We start from the raw sequence: 21,409 nt of genomic DNA, 5'->3' as shown, positions 1-21,409 counted from the left end.
GAGGGGTTAAGACGGGCAGGCCCAGACATCGGCCGAACCCTGTCAGTCATCAGGATGGAAAACAAGCAGCCCAGGAACCGGGCCGGCCCTACTAGATCTTGCTGAGTTGCCGCTGAGTAAATAATGTAACGGCTGAGGGGACTTTCTAGGATTTTAAAACATGCGATCACTTCCCTGTTCCGCTGATCTCCCTTGCCTCTTGAGTAGGACACAAAGAAAGCGCGTGAGCAAGCCGTATGATCTCGAGTGGAGGAAGCTCAAGGCAGGGGGTGGTGGTGGCTGTGGCTTTGACAACCCAGGGAAGTGTGTGGGCTCCCCGGGGCCTGCCCAGGGAAGGGCCTGGGAGCCCGGGGAGTGGGTCTGAACTTTTAGACCCAACTTTTAGAGCTTTTTTTATTTTTTATTTTTATTTTTATTTTATTTATTTTTATTTTTCAATATATGAAATTTATGGTCAAATTGGTTTCCATACAACACCCAGCGCTCATCCCAACAGGTGCCCTCCTCAATACCCATCACCCACCCTCCCCTCCCTCCCACCCCCCATCAACCCTGTTTGTTCTCAGTTTTTAAGAGTGAGAGCCCCTTTCCTTTTTAAAAGGAGCAGCCTAAATATTGCCAGGAGGAATAAATCATGCATACAAATGAGAACACCATTTCTCATCACTCAACCTTAATCCTCCTTTTCTTTTCCTTCTAATTTGGTAGAGCCGTGAGGACATTTCCACCCTGCTACCCCTCACCCTTTCTCTCTGTTTTTTTTTTTTTTTTTTTGTTGTTGTTGTTTTTAAGAGCCGGAGATCAGCTATTTTCATTCAGCCCATTCATTCCAAGATACTTACACAGAAAATTTCTTTGCCTTCTGAAATGTTTTTCTTAATTGAAAACATGCATGTTACTGTGCTTCAAGTGCCTTGAAGAGGTTGAGTCAGTGAGAGATGACAAAGGGTTAGAAATTATTACCTCTTTTCCTGAAAATTGAAGATGGGCTAGGTAAACAGTTCTTACGTAGTGCATGATTTGCCCTTGATTTTCTTTGCCCTCTGTTCTTCTTGGATAGAATCCTTTATCAGTGAAAATGGAAGAATAAACCCCTAGAGACACGGTTACTCCTGTCCAAGATGTTCAGTATTTTTGACTATTCACTATAACCCCACAGCAACCAGGACAGAATAACTTTGAGATAAAATTACAGTTTTATGGAGGGAGGTGGCTGTGTGGGGTCATTGTGCCTTTCACAGTTACAGCTTCAGAATGCCTCCGACATTTACACCCCCAATCGAAGGAACTGGACCGAAGTCAAGAATAGGAAGTTTAAGGGCAACTGGGTGGCTCAGTCAGTTAGGCAACTGACTCTTGATTTCGGCTCAGGCCATGATCTTACGGTTTGTGGATGGAACCCCAAGTCGGTCTCCACACTGACAGCACGGAGCCTGCTTAGGACTCTCTCCCCCTCTCTCTGTCCCTCCTGCACTTTCTCTCTCTCTCAAAATAAATAAATTAAAAAAAATAAGAAAGCTTTTAAACGAGGGATGATAAAAGGGGTAAACAGTTTATGGTGGCGGCCTTAAGATTGATTTCAAACATCAAACTTGCATCTTGGTTTCAACCATCTTGAAATGTAGGTCTTTTCATTTAGAAAAATCATAGGTTACACAAGACATTATTTACTGAGGAGACATAACAGCTGTAGAAGACTGATTGCCATCTGTAACATGTATATAAAATTACCACATGTGTGTATACATATGTGTACAGAATGATCACAGGAAAATCTGAAACAGAAATAACTTATTATGTGAGGTTATCTCATCCAAGACTCTGTTCTCAATTCTTGACTGATTTTTTTTAAACTGGAGCTGGTTTGCAGCGCTCAGCTTTCCTTGTCTCAGCCAGAACTGGTTCTGTCCAACTTCCTCTGGAGTCGGACGGACCTATGTTAGAATCCACCTCTAACACCAATGGTGAGCGTTCACGTCTCTGAGCTCAAGCGTGCCTTCTGGAACAGGGGGTCCACCACACCCACCTCCTAGGGTCGGTGCGGAGATAAAGAATATAACATAGTGGCATCTACGAGGTGTTTATAATACACATAAAATTTAATTTCTTTTCAGGTATTTTCAACCTGCCTGATACAAAGAAATACATAATGTATATTGACAAAATATGTCAACTACAGATAGAGAGACAGATGGAACGTTAGAACTATGTTAGATTTTCCTTATTTTTGTTTCAATAACCAGTTTTACCTGGGTTAGTCTATATTTCTAATGTTTTTAGGTTGCCCAAGAGACGTGCACAGAACTGGCTTTCTCTGAGCCTTGAATCAGTACTGCTCTCTGTAATGCCCTAAGTGGCCTTAGTTCTCTGTGCTGTTGCTTTGTAAATTCACAGGCTTTCTCTCCTCCCTATATGTCTGCTGTGTTTAGCTACACCTACAGAACCTTTCTAGTCTGCCAATTGGCATCTCTCTGTACCAACTGGGGTCCAGTCAGGAACACAGATTGAATCATTTTAATTTTCCACTGAATTATAACCGACACGCAGCAAAGGACACAAATCTTAAATGTACAACTCAATAAACTCTCATCAAGGTCGAGAGAGACAGAATCCTGCTGAGAGTTCCCCTCAAGGGGAAGGGCTCCTCTGATCTCTATCACCACACGTTAGCTTTGCCTGGTTTTGAACTTCGTAACAATGGAATCACATGCTTCCCTCCCTCACTGTTAGGACTGATGTCCTAGTTCCTTTTCATCGCTGGGTAGTATTTCATCATATAGAAATACCATCCGTACACTGTATTTATCCACGCTACTGTCGACAGACATTTGGGTTACTCTCCATTTGGGGCGGTTAGGGACATTTTAAAGGTGTTTTGGTGAACACGAGCCCTCAGCCCTCTTGTGTGGAGTTTCAGAACAGGAAGTGCTGTGTCCTAGGAGACATATGGATGTTTGTCTTAGTAGATATGACCAGTGTCATACCAGTTATTTTTAACAGAGAATTTGTGAAAGGAATTGGTTAAACAGGTGCTAGGGAACTGAAACAGCAAAAGGGGAAATTGAGGCAATGCGGAGCTGATGATTGCCTGAGGCAGTTACTATCCCTAAGGCCAACGGAGCAAAGGGAAGAAGTTGGGGGTATTAGAACCCAGGGCTTGAAGGAAGGGCCCTGTCCGCTCAGAGAGGCAGCACTTGCTGACCGGTACCCCCGGGGACACAATGCAGCCCACTCTGGGAATGCCAGTTAAAAATTTTTTTTTCTAATATTTATTTATGAGAGACAGAGAGAGACACATCATGAGCAAGAGAAGGACCGAGAGAGGGAGACACAGAATCCAAAGCAGGCTCCAGGCTCCGAGCTGTCAGCACAGAGCCCGACATGGGACTCGAACCCATGAACCATGAGATCATGACCTGACCTGAAGATGGGTGCTTAACTGACTGAGCCACCCAGGTGCCCCAGGAAATGCCATTTTTTTTTTTAAGCTGGAAACTGGTGCTGGATCTGTGGTCACAGACAAGGCAGTGGCCGGGCAGGTCTTTGCCCTTCTGTTCCCCCAACCTTTCAGGCTCCCTCTAGCGCCCCCTGTTGGCAGAGCCTAGTATGGCCAGCGGGCAAAGGGTAAGGGGTGCGCCCGCCCCCCAGAGCATCGCACGGCAGCACTGGAAGGGAGGGGGCAGAAGTCAGTAACCGGCATCTTTCAAGCTGACACTACACCTTGTAGCTGAATGACTCTTAGGATTTTCCTCATCTTTCTGACATGGATGTTGCAAATGTATTCATCTACTTAGGACAGCTGTGTATCAAGTCGGTGACTGAACTCAGAGTACTTCATACATCTCATTTCAAGGCAAAAATAGAAACTAAACGTTCCATGGGAGTTGGGTTTAACAGCGTTCCCTGGACAGCTGCATTTCTGGGGACTTTGCAGTCGTCTTTTGCACAGTCCTTTGACGTAAAGGATGGACTTGGGAGGAGGTGGGAGTTGTTTTCGAATCCCTCTTCCATCCCTGACAAGTAGGTAACAAGTCAGGAAACCTCATGGAACCTCAGTTGGCTAAAATGAGACTCATCGTGTCATCCACTCACAGGGCAGTTGTGCAGATTAAGTGACATAATGCGACAGGGCTGGCCACCTCAGCTTTCTCCCGAGGTGGTGTTGGTTCTGTAGGCTGCTTTCCAGAAGCTCTGGTTTTATGTAAGTAAGGTTTTTGGGTTAAATTTTAAACTATCTTTAAAACCTCATCTAGGGGCGCCTGGGTGGCTCAGTTGGTTAAGTGTCTGACTTCAGCTTAGGTCATGATTTCACAGTTCATGGGTTCGAGCCCCGTGTCAGACTCTGGGCTGACAGCTCGGAGCCTGGAGCCTGCTTCGGATTCTGTGTCTCCCTCTCTCTCTGCCCGCCCCCCCCCCCCCCCCAACCACTCGTGCTCTGTCTCTCTCAAAAAAAATGAATAAACATTAAAAAAAATTAAAAAAAAACCCCACCTCATCTAGCCACATTCTACTGGGATCCTTTCTCTTTCCTCTGTTTTTCATGTCATCCAATAACCCTGAGAGACTGGGCTGTAAGAACTGAGAGCAGTAGAGATTAGGGAGGGGACAGTGCTGCTCTCTGCTCCTTGCACACATGCTGGGTGTAATTCCTCTTTGTTCCCTGTTCCCACAGCACTTGCTGGTACCCTTGTGTCAGGCTGCCCGGGGCCACGTTGAATTGTGTACATGTCCCCTTAGCGAGTTTCTCAAGGATAGAAACCAAGACTTCTACAGCTCTAAATGACTCCTCAGCACCCAGCACAATGCCTGCATACAACGCACATGCTGTTAACACTTGCGGAGGTAGAAAAAATATTTGGCCATAAAGATGTTAAGTATTTCAAAAGGAATTGAATGAGCTGAATCCTCCTTAGGCCAAGGCAATGCCTAAGGATGCTCCTTCTTGAAAAGGAGCATCCAATATAACTTGACTTTATTTGGAGTGGCACACAGATTCTTCTTTGCCTACAAAAAATTTCAAATGGCCATTCAGTTAACAATACCGGAGACAGAATAGAATGTTGGTCCTGTTGGCTTTGTTCTTGGACCCATGGTGACCTCTGTGAGAATGATATTTGCAGCTTCTGTCTAGACTTTTGTCACAGGTTGACTCGAAATATTGGGTCCAACATAACTACGTGAGGATGGCAAAAGTTTGAAACCACTGGAGTCATCTTTTTTTTTTTTTTTCAACGTTTATTTATTTTTGGGACAGAGAGAGACAGAGCGTGAACGGGGGAGGGGCAGAGAGAGAGAGGGAGACACAGAATCGGAAACAGGCTCCAGGCTCTGAGCCATCAGCCCAGAGCCCGACGCGGGCCTCGAACTCACGGACCGCGAGATCGTGACCTGGCTGAAGTCGGACGCTTAACCGACTGCGCCACCCAGGCGCCCCACTGGAGTCATCTTAAAACCATTTCTCCTGACAATAAATTGGAAGGCGGAGAGTAATCTGGGGTGATCACTCTTCGTTTATTTTTTATTAGTTTTCATTTTCTTTTTTTTTTTTAAGCCAGTACAATACCTCTGTATTAATTTTAAGAAATCGTATGTCTAACGGAAGATGTACTGGGACACAAAGTTCCTTTGTTGACTATCTAAGGATCAGTATTCGTTCAGCAGTCTTTTACTGAGAAGTGTCAGAAACTCATTTGATTCACTGACTTCTCTTTTTCACAACGTGGTTATATAAACACTGTGCTTGACCAATCGTATTGAAGCCCACATCCATCTCTACGATTACTCGAAAAGGAGTCAGAACTGTGTTAGAACGTCACGGCTGTAAGTCACTTTGGAGGGCACTGTAGGCGGTGGTGTTCGATGCGTGTCAGTGGCCTTTGGTTTGCTGTAGAGTGAGGAGCCCCACTTGGACATCGTCCACAGAGCACGTGACTTCTGAAAGGCACGCGTCTCTCCCCACACGTTAGGCTTGCTGAAGTCATTCCTAGATCTCCATCTTCCAGCCTCCAGAACTATGAGAAATAAATATCTGTCGCTTCTAAGCCCCCCCAGTCGATGGTAGTTTTGCTGTAGCAGCCCAAGCTAAGACGCCATCTATGCTGCAGAACCTGGTGTTGGATTATACGTTCTTTTGTTTACGGTCCGTCTCTCCCACTGGGATGTCAGCTCCGTGGGGCCAGGACTCGGTGTGGTTCTCCACTGCGTCTCGACACACCCTCCACCCGTGTTGGGAAACGGCTCGGATTCTGAAGGGCCGTGAGAAAGGGCGTCTGAGAGCCCTCCCAGCTGCAGCTGCCTGGGATGGGCAGAGTTCAAGATCATTAGCCGGCCTTGCTTGGTGTCAGCCAGGGCAGGAGTACACCTGAACTGGGCCGCCCAGTGCTCTCCCACCTCCGCCTGGCCGCTGGAGGCCCTTCTTTGGGAGTGGGGGCCTCGGCCTTTTAGCAGTAAAGTCCCCAGGTTCTCAAACGTCCGGCTGTCGGGTCAGGTGGGCCGGTAGGGCCCTGCCAACATCTCCCTTTAGCACACACGGTTGCCCGCTTTTCTCTCGTCTCCTCGCGTGAGAACTGCGTCAAGCCCTCGTACCCTTCCCGTGGCATCGTCTCCCCTGCTTTGCTACGTTCTCAAGCTTGAGAAGGGATTTTCTTCTTTAGCGTTCATGTCTGTCTGTGTCCTCTCCATCTTCTCCCGCAGAGCTGAGGGGCGCGCGTGATCGCGCACGCGTGAGCTTCGCGCACACAGGCCCAGGGGCCTCCTGCACGTGCGAGTGGGTCTCCCTCGTGCAGGGGGCGTGTGGGGCACCCTCAGCTCCCAGCTCCTGGGGACCTGCCGTCAGCAGCCAGCCCACGGGGGCTCTTCACCACGTAGACCGGAAAGTGAGATTCCATTAAAACATTCTCCAGCGCGAGTATTAAAGAAATTCACTTAGAGGTGGTTTCTTTTACCACTGCGTAAGGGTCTCCCCGAACCCCACTATTCTCCCCTCCATGCAGTTTTAAATGCAATAGTGAACCAAATCCAAGGGCCACTCCTGCAGCCATCTTTGGAAGTAATTTGCAGGCAGCTTTCTTAAGGACACCGGGAAGGGGGGAGAAATGACATTAACAGCTTTGCTCGTGACTAAAGGGCTGTTCTACTTCGGCTCACAGCAGCTACTCACACCCCCCCCCCCCCCAACTCAAGGCTATTTGGAAAGCAACGGTGACAACCACGGGGGCCCCCAGCCACGGGCAAGGTGTGTTAGGTCAGCACAAGAGTTTTAAGTCAAATGAGACTTAAGATACACACAACCGCTATTTTGAAAGTCGGGAGAAAAATCCGTAAGGTTCTTGGCAGTTAGACTATTTCAAATCAAAACACATTTTCTTTAGAGCTGCGGAGAGAGTACAGGTAGCATTCAGTGTCAACAAGGCTAATAGCAATTACATAGAAACCGCTGGGACACACCCTGCCCATTCAGGGCTCAGCCAAAGCCGTGGCGCTGAGGGCCCCTGTGCACCTTGCTTTCGGCTTCCATCGCTCTGCAATCTAAAGTCAAGGACAGTGCGGTGCCAGAAGAGGCCAACAGTTGAAGGCGGATCTTGGGGCCCCCCCGCAAGAACTGTGAGTCGTTTTATTTTCGTGTACGGCCTACTTTCGATAAGTGAAAGCGTAATGATTGTGAACTGGACCGTGTTTGTTTGGTGCTTCTCGCCTTGGCACGTGCTCCTTCTGGGAAAAAATAAAGTCCCAGACCGCATCCACAGTCCCCGTTACGGCAACGGCTTGTCTTTTCAACAGTTGCTGGCAAGTTCCCTTGAAAGACGCACGCGTGGAACAGGACGTAGGCACAAAGAGAAAGATTAGAGGCTGGGGTGGGCTTCTGTCATGTGCCCTGCTGCTTTGATACACGTTTCAATCCCTCACATTCTATACGTCTCTTACACAAACATGTTGAAAATAAATAGAATCTGAATGATTTTTCAAAGTGGCCTGAGTCTTTTTCAGAGGGAAAACTATGCCAAAGAGTAGTGCTGTAGGCAGAAATGTAGGGTCTGGAAACTGTCTTCAGCTGCTAATGGCCTCTCAATGATGCAAGTTTCTTCTGGTGAGCGCAAGTGAGGGACGGGATTTCAAAAAAAAAAAAAAAAAAAAAAAAAAAAAAAAAAAATCGCCGTAGCAGCAAAGGCAGATTTTGTAGAACCAACCAAGCACACACGGCAAAGGTTTGGAATGGAACACTTTGCTATTGATCGTATTAAACCATTTTTAGTTTTGCGTGATTTACGAAAAATAAGGCTGGGCGTGTGTAGAGCAGGCCATTCTGGCCAGAGCTCTGCCTGGAATGAGGCCCAGCCTCCTGTCCCTGCCCAAGCCTGGGAATGTGGCCACCAAGGTCGTGACTGGCCAAACTCAGTTCTAACAAAACTATCTGGGAGGAATCGGAGGCAACCGTGGGGATCTGTAGTAAATCTGAAGTGGGCAGGTAGGAGATTTTGGAGTTCCAGACTTAAGCCTCTGCAGGCTTTGTGGCCTTTCTGTCCTCCGCCCCCAGAGTCTGTCCTCTGCCCCCAGAGTCTGTCCTCATTGCACATGAGTCAAGTGCAGAGCTGCCCAAACAGAGCCAGGCAGGCAGGCGATGAACCAGAGCCTGAGGCTGGTTTCCAGGGAGGAAGGCCCCTGTCTCCATGCTTCCAAGGTCAATGTCTGGACCCTCTAGCTCCCACTTTACCCCAGGTTCAGTGTGGCCTCTGCTGTGTGACTTGTGCATCCCAGGGAACCCCAAGGTCGTGGATGCTTACCTAAACGTGGCTTGGTGAGCCTACAGGGAACGGGCAGGTGTCTCCTGACTCCCCTAAAAATAATGTAAGGGAGAAAAAACTTCCTTCTACCCTCTTAGGTTCTGTGGCTGGCCTAAGAACTTAACTGACACAAGACAGACTAACAGGAGAAAAGCATACACATTTATTTAATATTTTTACGTGTATATGGGAATCTTCAGAAGAAAACTGAAGACCCCAAGAAGCCATTAGGCCCAGACGCTTATATACCTTTTACACAAAGAAAGATAAATTGTGGGGATGGGACTGGACAAAGAGGCTTGCAGTGTAGGGGCAGTAGACAGGGAAACCAACATATGGGGGGAGCCAGTGGAAGGTCGGGCTTATTCTAGGAGGCTTGTTTGTACAGATCCATTCCGGCATCGACCCCCAGTCCCCAGTGATAAGAACGTTCTTCTCTTCCCAGTGCAGGGAGGCTACCTTTCTCGTTGGCGATGCTGTGACCTGCCTTTGGGCAGAAGGGGGAGATCACAGAGCCCTTCCTGCACCTGCTGTTTCTCAATGGCCTTCAGCTCAAACAGTCAACGTGCCAAGGCGGCATGCTTTGGGATGGCGTGTTCAACGACGGGGTTGTAATTTCATGCTTGACAACAGACTTTGAACGTTTCACACCTCAGTTTGCAGGGAAACTGAGATAAACCAAGGAAAGTACAGGAATGGATGGGAGAAGTCCCTCTATGTACAATTCTCTCCATTGTGTGATCAGTCCAAACTCCGTGTGGCCTCTTGGACCCTCTTCTCATCAAAGGGGCCTGGACTCACAGAGCTCACGTTAATCTACAATTCAGATTCTTCTGTGCTCCTGCCATAGAACAGGGTTTCCTTGACCATCAGCTCTCGAGGCAGAACATATACATCGCCCGCACCTGCAGACAAAACCTCTGTATTATTGTCCCAAGTCCCTATGGCAGCAACTGCTTATTAGCGGAAGAGAAAATTCCAAAATAAATCACGGCCCAATCATTTACTTTAACAAAAGATTTATTTGAAACAGGTTTGTGCAGACATATACCAGTCAACAGGATTGATCAAAGCCACAAATCACTACATTTTCCAAAACCTCTAAAAATACAAGTAAATGCCCTTCATTTGTATTCACTCCAGGAGGGAACCCGGCTCGGCTATAATGTGCTGCTGTAATTTAACAACCAGAGGACATTAATAGGACGTGAAAATGGTAACACTTCTAGAGGGAGGGAACAAAAAAACCCCACACTCCACAGACGCGCTCGCTACTCTGCTGGGAGCCAATTAAACGTGCCCCCACAGCCCCGCTTCCCTCTGTATAACCAGATTAAAACCTCCCTGTCGCAAACAATATTTAGGCAATCTGAGCACAGATGTGACAGCAGACAGGAGGGCACGTGACTTTGCTTGCACGAAAAAGACACCACAAGGATGCTACGTTCAAACAGCAATTCAGGGACCTGCAGGAACGATGATGCAGGGACAGGATGTCGACCCGGCTGCTCCCGGCAGGCCCGGGGATGGGAGGGTGGGAGGGTGGGGGGGGTGGCGGGGAGGGCGCCACCCCTGCAGCTGTCTGGGTGGCAGCTGGTAGCAAGGCCCCTGCAGAGGGAGGCCCCTGGGGAAGCAGCGGGGGTGCTTCTGAACTCAGCGATCATTGGTAACATGGGAGAAGGAAGGTGCAGGAATGCACGTGTCAGCACACACGCTGATTTTATTAATGAAAAACCCGGAAAGTATCTACCGGTGCAGGGACCTTGTGGGAAGGAGAGAAACCCTATGACAGGGCCGATTTTCTTTTTCCATTTTGAAATCGGTGCTCGATGAGCCACCTGTAGTTGCTTGGCGACCTTTAGGGAGATGACTGAATCGAATCCCATTGGAGGTGGGTTCACATCCTCACCTTCAGGCTTTCCGCCTCCTTCTGGCCCCTTCTCTGCCACACAGAAGAGCTTGCCTATAAAAGGCTCTTGATCAGCTCTCTTGACCCCTCAGTTTCCTGGGCAGGGTTATTTGGATAGTGCTGTTACCTCAACTTTCTTCTTCCTTTTTCTGTCATAAATCAAAGCCACCTGACACGTAGTTCCTGACTTTTAAAAGGAACAGGTCTCCTTTCTTTCTTTAGCCAGGTCAGAAGAAATGCCGATGGGCTAATCTTGTGAGTGTGTTTTTCTTGGTCTGGAGCCTGAGAGAAAGAGCAGAGTGGATGTCTCTAAGGCAACTAGGGCAAGAGATTGTCATTGAAAATGAGCCAGCCAAGGTGTAAAAGAATCACTCTTTTGTCCCTCCTCAGGGGAGCAGAGGTGTTTGTCAGAGTTAACAGCTATGAATTTTGCTTGGGGCGGGACAGCAGGGTGAGCCGCCCCTCTTTTCTGCCCCCTTTTGTTTTGTAGCTTCCGAACACTGTGCTGGCCTCCGTGGCCTTTTATTCCTGTCGAAGACTGCATCCTGGTTTGCCACAGTCATACCCAACAAGCTAAGGGAGAGCTTCAAACAGAGTGCTAGTTGAGGCCTGGCAGTCAATCAAGCTCATGTAATATCGAAGCAAATGTGTACTGTTGGACAACAGCATTCTGTTGGGATGCTAAAAAAAAATAAACAAATGAAGAATACCACCCACCGGGTAGAGTGTTCCAGGTCTATTCCTTTTGGAGATACTTCTTAACATATCATCATGGGGGAGATCTTGGACTCTCACCTCTACAACCCCATGGAAACTCTTGTAACCATCCTCCTCACCCTTAAGGATGGGAAAATGGCTAGGATGAGACTAAATAATCTCTCCCAAGGCTACAGTTAGACCAACAACTGCCTAGAGCCAACGGAGAACCAGCAACAAAGCCAACTGAGGTATGCCTTCCCTTGTTAGCGGGGAGGGCTTTATTTTCACTATCTCTATCACTACTGTATTTGCTAATACAAGCATTTGCACGAAGAAAGTATTTAACGAATGTGATGGGGGACGCCATCCTTGAACCTGACCTGACAAACTCATTTCTTTGCCAGGTTATTATTTTGGGTTCTGCTTAACCAGATTTTCCCCCGTTCGCCATTTTTATGGATCCCAGGAGATGAAGTGTACATTTCAAATGCTGAGGCAAAATCACTCCTTGAATTACTTTAGGACCATGGCCCTCGGTAGTAATCCAGATGCCAGCTGAAACGTGTGCACTTCCTTCACATGGTCAAGGCGAAAGGCTACCTCATCCTACAGCAGAGTTTTGCAAACATTCTATCCAACTTGTGGTCTAAGACAGAAACTCCTAGGAACAGAAATATGATAGAAGATTCTCTTCAAAAAAGGAGATAAAGGGTCACTGTTGTAACAAATGGAGATTACAGACGATAGTTTTCTTTAAAAAAATTCAGTCTTAGCGCCTGTCATATGTACATCTATATGCATTTTCAGACATTTGTTGCTCATGCTCACTTTTTTTTCTCATTATTCGCCGCTTCTTGACACGTTATCACTGATTTTCACTGCCAGCTCCCTACAGCAAGACCTGAAGCCTTGTCAGGGAAAAGGAAACGTCAACAGAGTTCCCAGCCATGCTCTGCCAAAACTCAGGTTCACATTTGAGGATGTTACTCCGCGAATGTTAAAGCAACAGCACCTCCTTTCTCCAAAGCACGGGTTTTGTATGCTCTGCGATTCCCCCCGAGATGATCACATTTTGGGGAGATGGGAGAACATAACGCTGGTCGAGAAGCCCTGAACAGTTTGCGCAGAGACAGGATGGACACATCAGCCACGTCCCCAAATGATGACAAAGCCCATTCTGATCAGCAACCAAGTGCTAATCCAGACAGCCAAGCAGAAATGGCTGACTTCTTCTGTTCTCCTATCCTGCCCGCTTCATGTGCACTTGCCACAGCCTCCCTTGCTGGCCCGTGCGAGTGTGCAGTGGAACTCAAAACTCAGTGCATAGAACGGCCAGTCTTTTCTTTCTGCGGAGTCAGCCGGAATGGAACGCAGACTCAAATTTAAGAGTCGGCAGTCTGTGTATAACCCCAGACCGAGGCTGGGCCTCAGTGGATGCTGCTACTTTAGCCCAATCAGGAACGGGCCCCGTAGTGCTGACCAAGTATGACCTGCCAGCCTGTATGTCACTTACCATGTGGCAGAGTGACAAGTCCCATGGGGCATCTCCACTGAGCTGACAGCCAGAGTATGCAACTTGCTCCAGTCCACCCTGCTCCCCGGGGAGGGGCTGTGCGTGACACTCTGACCTCGATTTTGAAGACGGGACAAATGACACAGCCCCCGAGTTGGCCGCGGCTAAATACTACACACTGCACACAGCGACAGCTGTTCCTCCTCGAAGCCCAGTTTAGTCATTTGGCTACCAGACGGCGAAACCGCCTAAGAGGACAGAAAGGTATCCCATCTCATGGTTTCTTCTGTGGGCACGCCTCATACTTGCAAAGACTGCTTAGTCCCATTTTCAAAAGAATTGGAAAATATACTAAAATCTCAGAAAATCTGAACTGCATTTTAATGTAAAAAATAAAATAAAAAACCAAAAGCCCAAACAAAACACACACACACACACACACACACACACACACACACACACACACACACCCCGTAATTCACAAATCTAATTTGGAAGGCTTCAAGTGAAAGAAAGAACTAAGTATTTGACAAAGAATGAGTTTGAGTTCCCCTTTCCAGACAGGCTTAGTTCCAAATGAAACCAAACAGTCAGGATGCCTAATGCACATTCAATTCAAATTTTCATGCCTCCTATGTATTTAGGACATCATCTCTCTGGGTGTCCAATAAAGACATTTACCTTGGTCTGTTGTGTTAACTACAGGCACATTTTGTGGGCTGGGGGGCGCAATTCCTGCATGACAGTCCTCCCGTGATTCATGTCACCGGGTGTTCTAGTTTTTAAAAATGGTTTACCATCCTGGGGAAGAAGGAAGGGCCATTTTCTAAGCCTCACGGCATTCCGCTTCCCTGTAAACCCTCTCTGAATCCTGGTCATGCCATAGGTAAAGGATTAGTTTTCTTAGTCAAAGCAAATCATACTCTCAGTTATCACAATGCCCAATAAGATGTGGATGTTCCAAAAATAAAGGATAAGGAAGCAAAGTGCACTATTGTTTTATTTCCCCATTTAGCACAGCCATCCCCAGAAGCACTGTGCCATTTTAAGCAGTAACAGCTGCCCAGAAGTATTTATGTGAAGCCATCCAAAAATCTGGTTTGGCAACCAAAGCGGAGAGGAGAGGAACGTGCCTCCAGGCTGGCCATTTATTAAGGGCTCCAGGTGCTGACATTCATGCCTGAGGGCTCACAAGTTCCGTCCAAATTTAGAAGGTGGCACTGCGCGGTTTGCAAAGTCAGTGACTCAGCGCTTCTCTTCCTTGCCTTAGATTCAGGACACTTTACTTTCCCGGAGGTGCCCGTATATCACACCGACTTGATAAGGAAGGAAACCTCATCCCTATAGAAAAGGGCGTTTCCTTGACACCTGTAGAATTCTTTTCAACGAAAACTGCCTGTCAAGGTCTTGTTTAGCCTCCTGTATGCATGAGGCAGATCATCACGACCGCCTGGGCTTCCGGGCTTGATTCCGGTTTCCACTGAGACTGGGCTAAGATGTCCCCCGCGTCCTCGTCCCCGCGTCTCTGTGTCCTTGCCTCTTGCTTTCTCCTTTGATGGCTTTCTTCCTCCACCAGCCTCAGGGCCCCTTACTCTCCCACTGGATTCCCTCATTCTCTCCGATTTCAGAGTGGCAGAGTGACAGGGGCATCTCTTCTCCGGAGAGACACGCTAGAAATTCAGTGGTTTCCCAGCAGCGAAAGCGCAAAATGTGCTCCCAACTCCCAAGAGAACAAGTGTGGGTCTGGCTTAAATGGGTGCCAAAGGTTCAGTGGCCTGGAGGTGGGGGAATGAGGGCCGAGAGCCTCACCAGAGCAGGCTGGCGGAGGCGTTCTGCCACCCCGGGCCCCGAAGGCTTCCCTGTCCTCGGAAGGAGGCGGACAGACGCTTAGGATACATGCGGGGTATGTTTTCTTTTCTTGAGTTACGGGAGGGAAAGGGCGGTGTGGAAGGGGGGATTTCTCGCATCGGTAACCTGAATCTGTGCTACAGCAAGAAACAGTGCAGATTTCGGTTGGTTGCCCACCAGCGGCCATGCACCGAGCACCGCGGCCAGCCATGCAGAAGGTGGGCGACAGGGAAGCCCGCCGGGCCACAGGGGGCACCTGGGAAGGGTGCAGGAGAATCCTGGAACGCCGACCCGGGGAGCGCATTACGATAAGCATCCTCAGGCTTACCACCCTGATGGACGTTTTTTGCGATTTCACCGCAATGGAGAAGTTTACGCCGACGTCACACAAACCAAAGAGGAATCAAAGCCAGACGCCGGCCTGCCCCGAATGCAGTTTACGCGCTGCCTGGTGGACCGAATTCCGTGAGTGAACGCGACGGGAAGCGAGCGCGCCCCCGCTCCCATTCCACGAGACGGGCATAGCACTCTCTGGCCTTTCTCCCGGGGCCGCTAGCACTGATGTTTAAATGAAACGTAACGCTTTCAATTTCACGGCTCACAGAGCACAGCTGAATGCTTCGCAACAACGGGAACGGAAGTTAGGCCAAGCGCTGCGGACACACGGGAAGGGGAAGAGACGGCCTCCCCCGCGGTATCTACTGCAGGTTTGCGAGGGGCTGTGTGACTAACAAACCGGTTGGCTAAGGCCACGGAAATGTGTTTTATGGTGTTCTGGCTGCTGACACCAGTCTCTTCGGGCAGAGATGGGTTCACACCGGGCGCGACAAACCACGTCTCTTTCCTGGGACCCATCGGGACAACTCACGTCTTATTTCTTCCTGCATTTCTTCTTGGTGGTGTCGTAAGCACGGACGATTTCTTCCTGAGTGACAGCTCCATGCTCCTCTTGAGAGAAGGCGTACCCATCTGCAGGAGGAACACACGGGGACTGGTTGACAGGAGAACTGGGGGAGGGGGGACCACCCTGGGCTTAGAAGAAAATGCTCTTTTGGGACACGGGAGCTCAGTTTCGCCACACTGGGCTCACCGGCCCTGGGTAGGTGGGAGCCTGGGACGGACAGACCCGTGGCCCGGGAGGGAAACGTGGGCAGAGTGTGGGGCGGGGCGGGACGAGGCCTGACCCAGCAGGGCCTGACTGGTTCTGGCCGCCACCGCCGCTGGGATGGGAAAGGCTCGGGGGCTGGTGGCCTCGCCGCGGCGGAGCTCAGCCAGGGAAGCGTAAACGGCAGGTCACTGGTCCATGTCTGCACTGTCCCAGCGCCAGCCGGGAGGCAAGGCCACTTGCCCTGCTCCAGAAGTGTCCCGATCTGCCTGAAGCTGGCAGGCTGGCCGGGGAGCGCCCAGCAACGCCGGGAGCGAAGACTGGCAATGTGCGTGTGACGCTCGCGGCATTCCCGCTTTTCAAGCGGACTGATGCGGACTGGTAATAAGAAATTAGTGTGTTCATTTTTGTGTACATAAAGAAAAAGATCACAAGATAAATTCCAGAGGCCCCAGGAAGACTGGGTCTTACAATCAGTTCCGATAATAATAACAACACCAGCCCCAGCTTCCAACAATTATTAAATGCTCTGTGTGTCAGGCCTGTTCTATGTATTATGCACGAATAGCTCATTTATTCCTCCCCCAAAGCCCTATGAGTTAGGTAGTAGTATTCTTCCCATTTCACAGATGGGGAAATGGAGGAGAAGGGTGATTTCACAGACCTAGTGAGTGGCAGGGCTGGGAGCCAAACCCAGGCAGGACTTCTGCAGGACCCACACTCTCCTGCACCTCTGGTTCCAAGAGAGGTTTAGCCTTCGAAAGCCCAGAGTAGGTCCCTCCTTCCTAAAGGGTCCTTCCCACAGAAGGAGCATCTACAAGACTCTCTGTTGGCTAACTCCTCTGGGTCAGGGCTATGGCGAAGTCCCACAGCTGGATTGGACATTCTGACCAAAAGACAACACGGTAAAACGTCTGACAACGGTGACTCCCATCCATGTGTGCGGATGACTTATCAACGGGCATGTTAGTTCACGGCCACGTTCTCCAAGGGAGAAAAAGAAATCAGAAGTTGTGGCCGTGTATCACCTCGCGGGGGTGACTATTTTACTAAGACACTTGGCTTACAAAGGAGAGTTTCTGAACCATAAGGACAGGTGAGAGCAACGCGTAGCCGTCTTCGTGGGGATGGTGCGCAGGGTGACTTTGTGCTCTGCGTAAACCAGACTCTCATAAAGCAGACTTTCTGAGCCTGGGCTGGCTTCCCGGCTCTCCCGGCCGCCACCTGAGTAAACCCCAGGGCTCAGAAAGGACACCCTGGGAGGCCAGGGCTCTTCTGCACAGGTGGCCCGGGAGGCAGCTAAGGACATGGGCTGGACAGCAGGGGCGGGTGGGAGTGCAGGGAGAACTAGGGAAGGATAAGAACCGAAAGGAATCTTCCACGGGGGGCGGGGGGGGGGGGCTTTCTTCCACTGGCTCACCTCCATCTCTAACAAAACCAAATCCGCAAACCAAAACATCACACCATGTGGCGGCTGGCGTGAGCCCCATCTTGCGGGGTCCAAGAGCAGGCGGGGTCGCTGGGCTGGAATGCAGGAGCGGGCCTGGGGAGGGAGGCCCTGGGGGTGCTGGGTGCAGGGCACTTGAACTTTCTCATGATGGCTTTCCACACAAGGAGGCTTCAGTGGCTTCACAGGACCCGAAGAGGAAATGCCTCCCCTCTCCTCCATTCTTCTGATTTAGGTTTCCTCCGAGTGAGTTGCTTGACTGCTGAGGGCCAGGGGAGAGGAGACGTCCCTTGCCCAGCTTCCGAGGGGCGGCTCCCTCCCTCCCGGGTGCTGAGGCCCCTCCAGCACAAGGTGCTCTTTGTACGGCTCTTTGACCGCAGTCTGAGACCAGACACCTTGCCGTGGGATGTTTCAAAGCAAAATCTAGCCAATAACACCGTCTCCTCCGGTCACAAGGCTGTGTTCTGTGGTCAACTTGGATACTTTTCACTCTCCGGTCTTTTAACAGGAACATTTCTAGTCAACATCCCATGTTTTCCTGAGGGGGCCACGCAGCCCTTGTCGGTGGCCTGCCGTGACACCCCAGGCGGATGCTCGTCAACCGGCAGAAGTGGCTCTGATCCCAAGCAATGGGAGCGCCCTGTCAGCGCTCTTCCCGAGCCCGTCTGGTGGCAGGCAGGTGGCTAGTGAGCTCTCCACCCCGACGGCGGCTTTCTCACCTGCGCTGCTTCCATCTTGGGTCCTGAGGCCCAGGGCCTGAGGCAGAGGGTGGTTCTAAGTCCTTGCGCGGCAGTAACGCGGCCACAGGACCATGGGTTCTTTAAGCTCTCTGGGTCTTAGTTGACGGTTCTGTAAAATAAAGGGCCTGGACCAGATGAGGTCCAAGTGTCCTCAGAGCTCTAACCCTCCACATGGGTGCCAGGCGTTTCCATGGCGAACTACAGCCAGGCCACAGAACGCTCGTCTTCGTTCAGGGCCAATTCACACTCAGCACCACTGGAGGAAGCCTCTACCTCCATTCCAGAAAAGAACGGAGGCAGTCTCAACAATCCATCCGAGTAGAACAACTGCTACCCGTCTTTTTTGATGTGCTTTTTGGAGGGGGGAGGTGCCTGGTGGAGAGGAAGAAATGAAGGGGACTTTCTGAGACACAGAAACATTGTTGGGGAGTGTCCTTTTGGGAAAGTTATCTTAGCATGTGGAACTGTCTGCTCCTTGCTCAAGTGCAAAGAGCAAAAGCCTGGTCTTACTTATTCTGTTTTTCATTCATATCCTGCCCATGCCTACTGGGACACAGACGTAGCTTGGAGCCGTAAGGCATCCTTGGCTTGTATTTGTCTCACTGGCACAAGGGCCTTCCGGCAGGATTCCCCCTCCACTCCAGACTGGGAAGGGCCTCCAGGTGTCCATCTGAGAGGACCTTCTGGCCCAGTAGCAAATCTCTTCTCCCAGGGTCAGCTGAGCGCCCAGAGGCCACTCCCCGAGGGCTTGGCCCGGAGTTCCCACGGGTTGCATCTACCATCATGTTTCCAGAACGTGACGCACTAAGACCTTCTTCACTAGACTTTCTTAGCCTCAACAGAGACGTGAGGCGAGCCGTGTAGCTCAAGAAGGAATGGAGGGCGGCCTGGGAGGGCTGCCCTGGGGCAGGGGTGTCCCCCTCCTACAGACAACAGTATGGTCTTCTCAGAAACCAGGCCTGGCGGGAGCGAAGGCCGTGAGGGGAAAAGTGTTTAGTGGGGCCACAGGGACTATCACCACCCAACGAGCCTCTGCCCGCCCAGCCCGCACCCCTCAGCCCAACAAAGATGCCCCATCAGGTCACCAGCTTCTGTCCGATGAACAAATAGCCACCATTTGCATCCAAACGGGGAGCTCAGAGGAAGCCTCCAACCCTTAGCCTCTCCCGATCTGCTCCATCTGTCGGGAAGTCCCGAGAGCCAGAAAGTAATGATGGGGCCGTGGGGAAAGCCCTGGACGGACCCCACTCATAAACTTCCCCTGGCTGGCTTCCCAAGGCATCTGCTCCTTAAATGCTCAGCCACAGCCAGAGTCTGGGGGCAGAACGGGGTAGGTGAGAGGAGTTGGAAGGGTAGGGGAGCATCTTAGTTGTTTTGTGTTCTGATAGAACATTTGGTGAAACCCATAAAATCGTGTCATTTTTTAAAAATTATTTTGGAATAAAACTCCCCTTAAGTAGCTCTGATAAAACAGCTTCATGAAAGTAGAAATTCCCTGAAAGTGACAGAAATGGCGGTAGCCCACTTGCGGATGACAAGGAAATTGGACTGTAGGAAAATGCTGATCTCAGTTATCAATACCGCGTGTCGGTGGCCTGTAAGGAACTAAAAATCCCGCCAAGATGAGAGTTTTCCTTCCAGTTTCCTGGGAAGACAGGGCCAAGACAGCTGACGGACAGACCCAGGGCGGGCGAGCAGAGGCCAAGAGGAGAACGCAGACCTTCTCGCAGGCCAGGACCACTTCTCACAGCTCGATGGCCTTCTCTAGCTGTTACTGACAGAATGTTCTGTTACCGATCGGTTTCTTGCTATTAGTTGCTGGGTGTTTTTAAAACGTGCCGTGATTTTAGAGGTCTTTTTTTTATTCCTTGTACTTGTTCCTTAGAATTTTCTTTTGTCCTTCAAAACACCGAGAGTTAAGAAAAACGTTCAACAGTTGTAGGATATTTTATGACTCTTCTGCAAAAGTTCTTACTTGATCTTTGATCTCAATATATGCATCACAGAGAGTCTTTCTCGGGTTATTCTGAAACATTTATTAGAGAAGCAGTGGGGCCTAGACATCATCATTTACAGAATCAGTATCCATTTTCTCTGTGCCTGCTACAGAGAGCTGCTTTACACACATCATCCTGAAGCCTCACAGAGGGTGTGTAAGACGTATATTACTATAATTCTTTTGTTCCCCCAGTGGAGGAAACAGAAGTTTAGAGAAATATGTAACTTGCCCAAAGTTACTCACCTAGTGGCAGAAAAAACCAGTAATACCTCACCTTTATTGGACTCCATAGTGTCAAGCACTGTTCTAGGCACTTGGTATAAACCATCTCATTTAATTCTCCCCCCGAACCCAGTTCTTACATCATCTCCATTTTACAGATGTAGAAACAGATGTAAGGCCACAAAAAAAAAAGTGACATTGCTGGGACAGGACCCCCAGGCAGTCCAGCTCCAGAAGCGGGACCCTGCAGACCTTGCTCTCTGGACCACGCCATCAAGCCTCCTGACTCAGCCTGTCTCCTGGATCAGAGAGACAATGGCTGTGACCCAGATCGCTGGGCCTTGCTCGCCAGTTACTGTAGCGACCTGAGCCTCTGCCGAATGCTCTTGGGGCGGACACTGCCTGCTTCCTGGGGCAGGACGGGCGGCATGTGAGGCACCACAGGGAACTTGGTGTTCCATGTGGGAGTGAGGAGAGGGAGTCCATCCCTGTCCTCCTCTCTGTTAGAAAGTCTGTGAAGATCTGTTGATGGGTGGAGCTCAGGTGAGCCTGAAACAGACCCTCAATACCTGTTACTACGGACACAACAATTCTCCACTTCTCCTAAACCATTCCTGTTCCCTCCTGAACAACTCGGGGTGAGAAAGGAAGCAAGAGACGTGTCAGCTGAAGAGATGGTAAGTGATGTGCGAGAGAGGGGGTGCTGGGAGAAGAGGCGGGGTTCAGAGGGGCAGAAGCAGGTGACAGACGACAGGTGCCAACAGGCTTCGCCTTGGGGAAGGCAGGTGACGTCCCCTCCGGCCCAAGGAAACCTGTGCTAATAACACCTCTCAGCGGAGAGCCAAGTGGCTGGATTGTTGAAATAGGCCTACAACCTCCGTGAGCTGTGCCACCTGTGTCTCTTTCGTGGCCTCCCACCCTTCCTCTGGGGTCTGGCACACCCCCACTGACCCCTGCCTGGGTCAGGTGCCTCAGCAGAAATCAGGCCTGGCCTCTGGTGTTGAGTGGGGACACCAGCGCTAGAGGCAGAGGCAGCCTTCCTGGGAAGAGAACAGAGATTTTTTTTCCCCCCCGGTGATCGTCATTGTTTTAATTAACATGCTAATATGAAATAAAAGAGTGCACATTGCTATCTTTGGGGGAAATG

The 21,409-nt window shown here is 49.9% G+C and overlaps 1 protein-coding gene across 12 annotated transcripts in view; it reads right to left on the bottom strand.

Moving 5' to 3' along the window:
• The window catches only part of ATP8A2 (ATPase phospholipid transporting 8A2), a 641,066-nt gene that overhangs the window by 22,592 nt on the left and 597,065 nt on the right, over nucleotides 1-21,409 (bottom strand). For 10 of the 12 annotated variants that reach the window (XM_045459237.1, XM_045459162.1, XM_045459073.1 and 7 more), the window contains one exon: nucleotides 9,783-15,718. In XM_045459237.1, the coding sequence (XP_045315193.1) occupies nucleotides 15,621-15,718 (98 nt within the window). In that variant the 3' untranslated portion in view covers nucleotides 9,783-15,620. Of the gene's footprint in view, nucleotides 1-8,920; nucleotides 9,686-9,782; nucleotides 15,719-21,409 lie in introns of those variants that run through there. The other 2 variants (XM_045458715.1, XM_045458798.1) reach the window with 2 other exon arrangements.

This window comes from Leopardus geoffroyi, chromosome A1 (assembly GCF_018350155.1).
Source record: "Leopardus geoffroyi isolate Oge1 chromosome A1, O.geoffroyi_Oge1_pat1.0, whole genome shotgun sequence".
Classification (NCBI taxonomy): domain Eukaryota; kingdom Metazoa; phylum Chordata; class Mammalia; order Carnivora; family Felidae; genus Leopardus; species Leopardus geoffroyi.
Note: the sequence above shows the minus strand (reverse complement) of the source record. Positions and strands in the feature narration are given on the sequence as shown.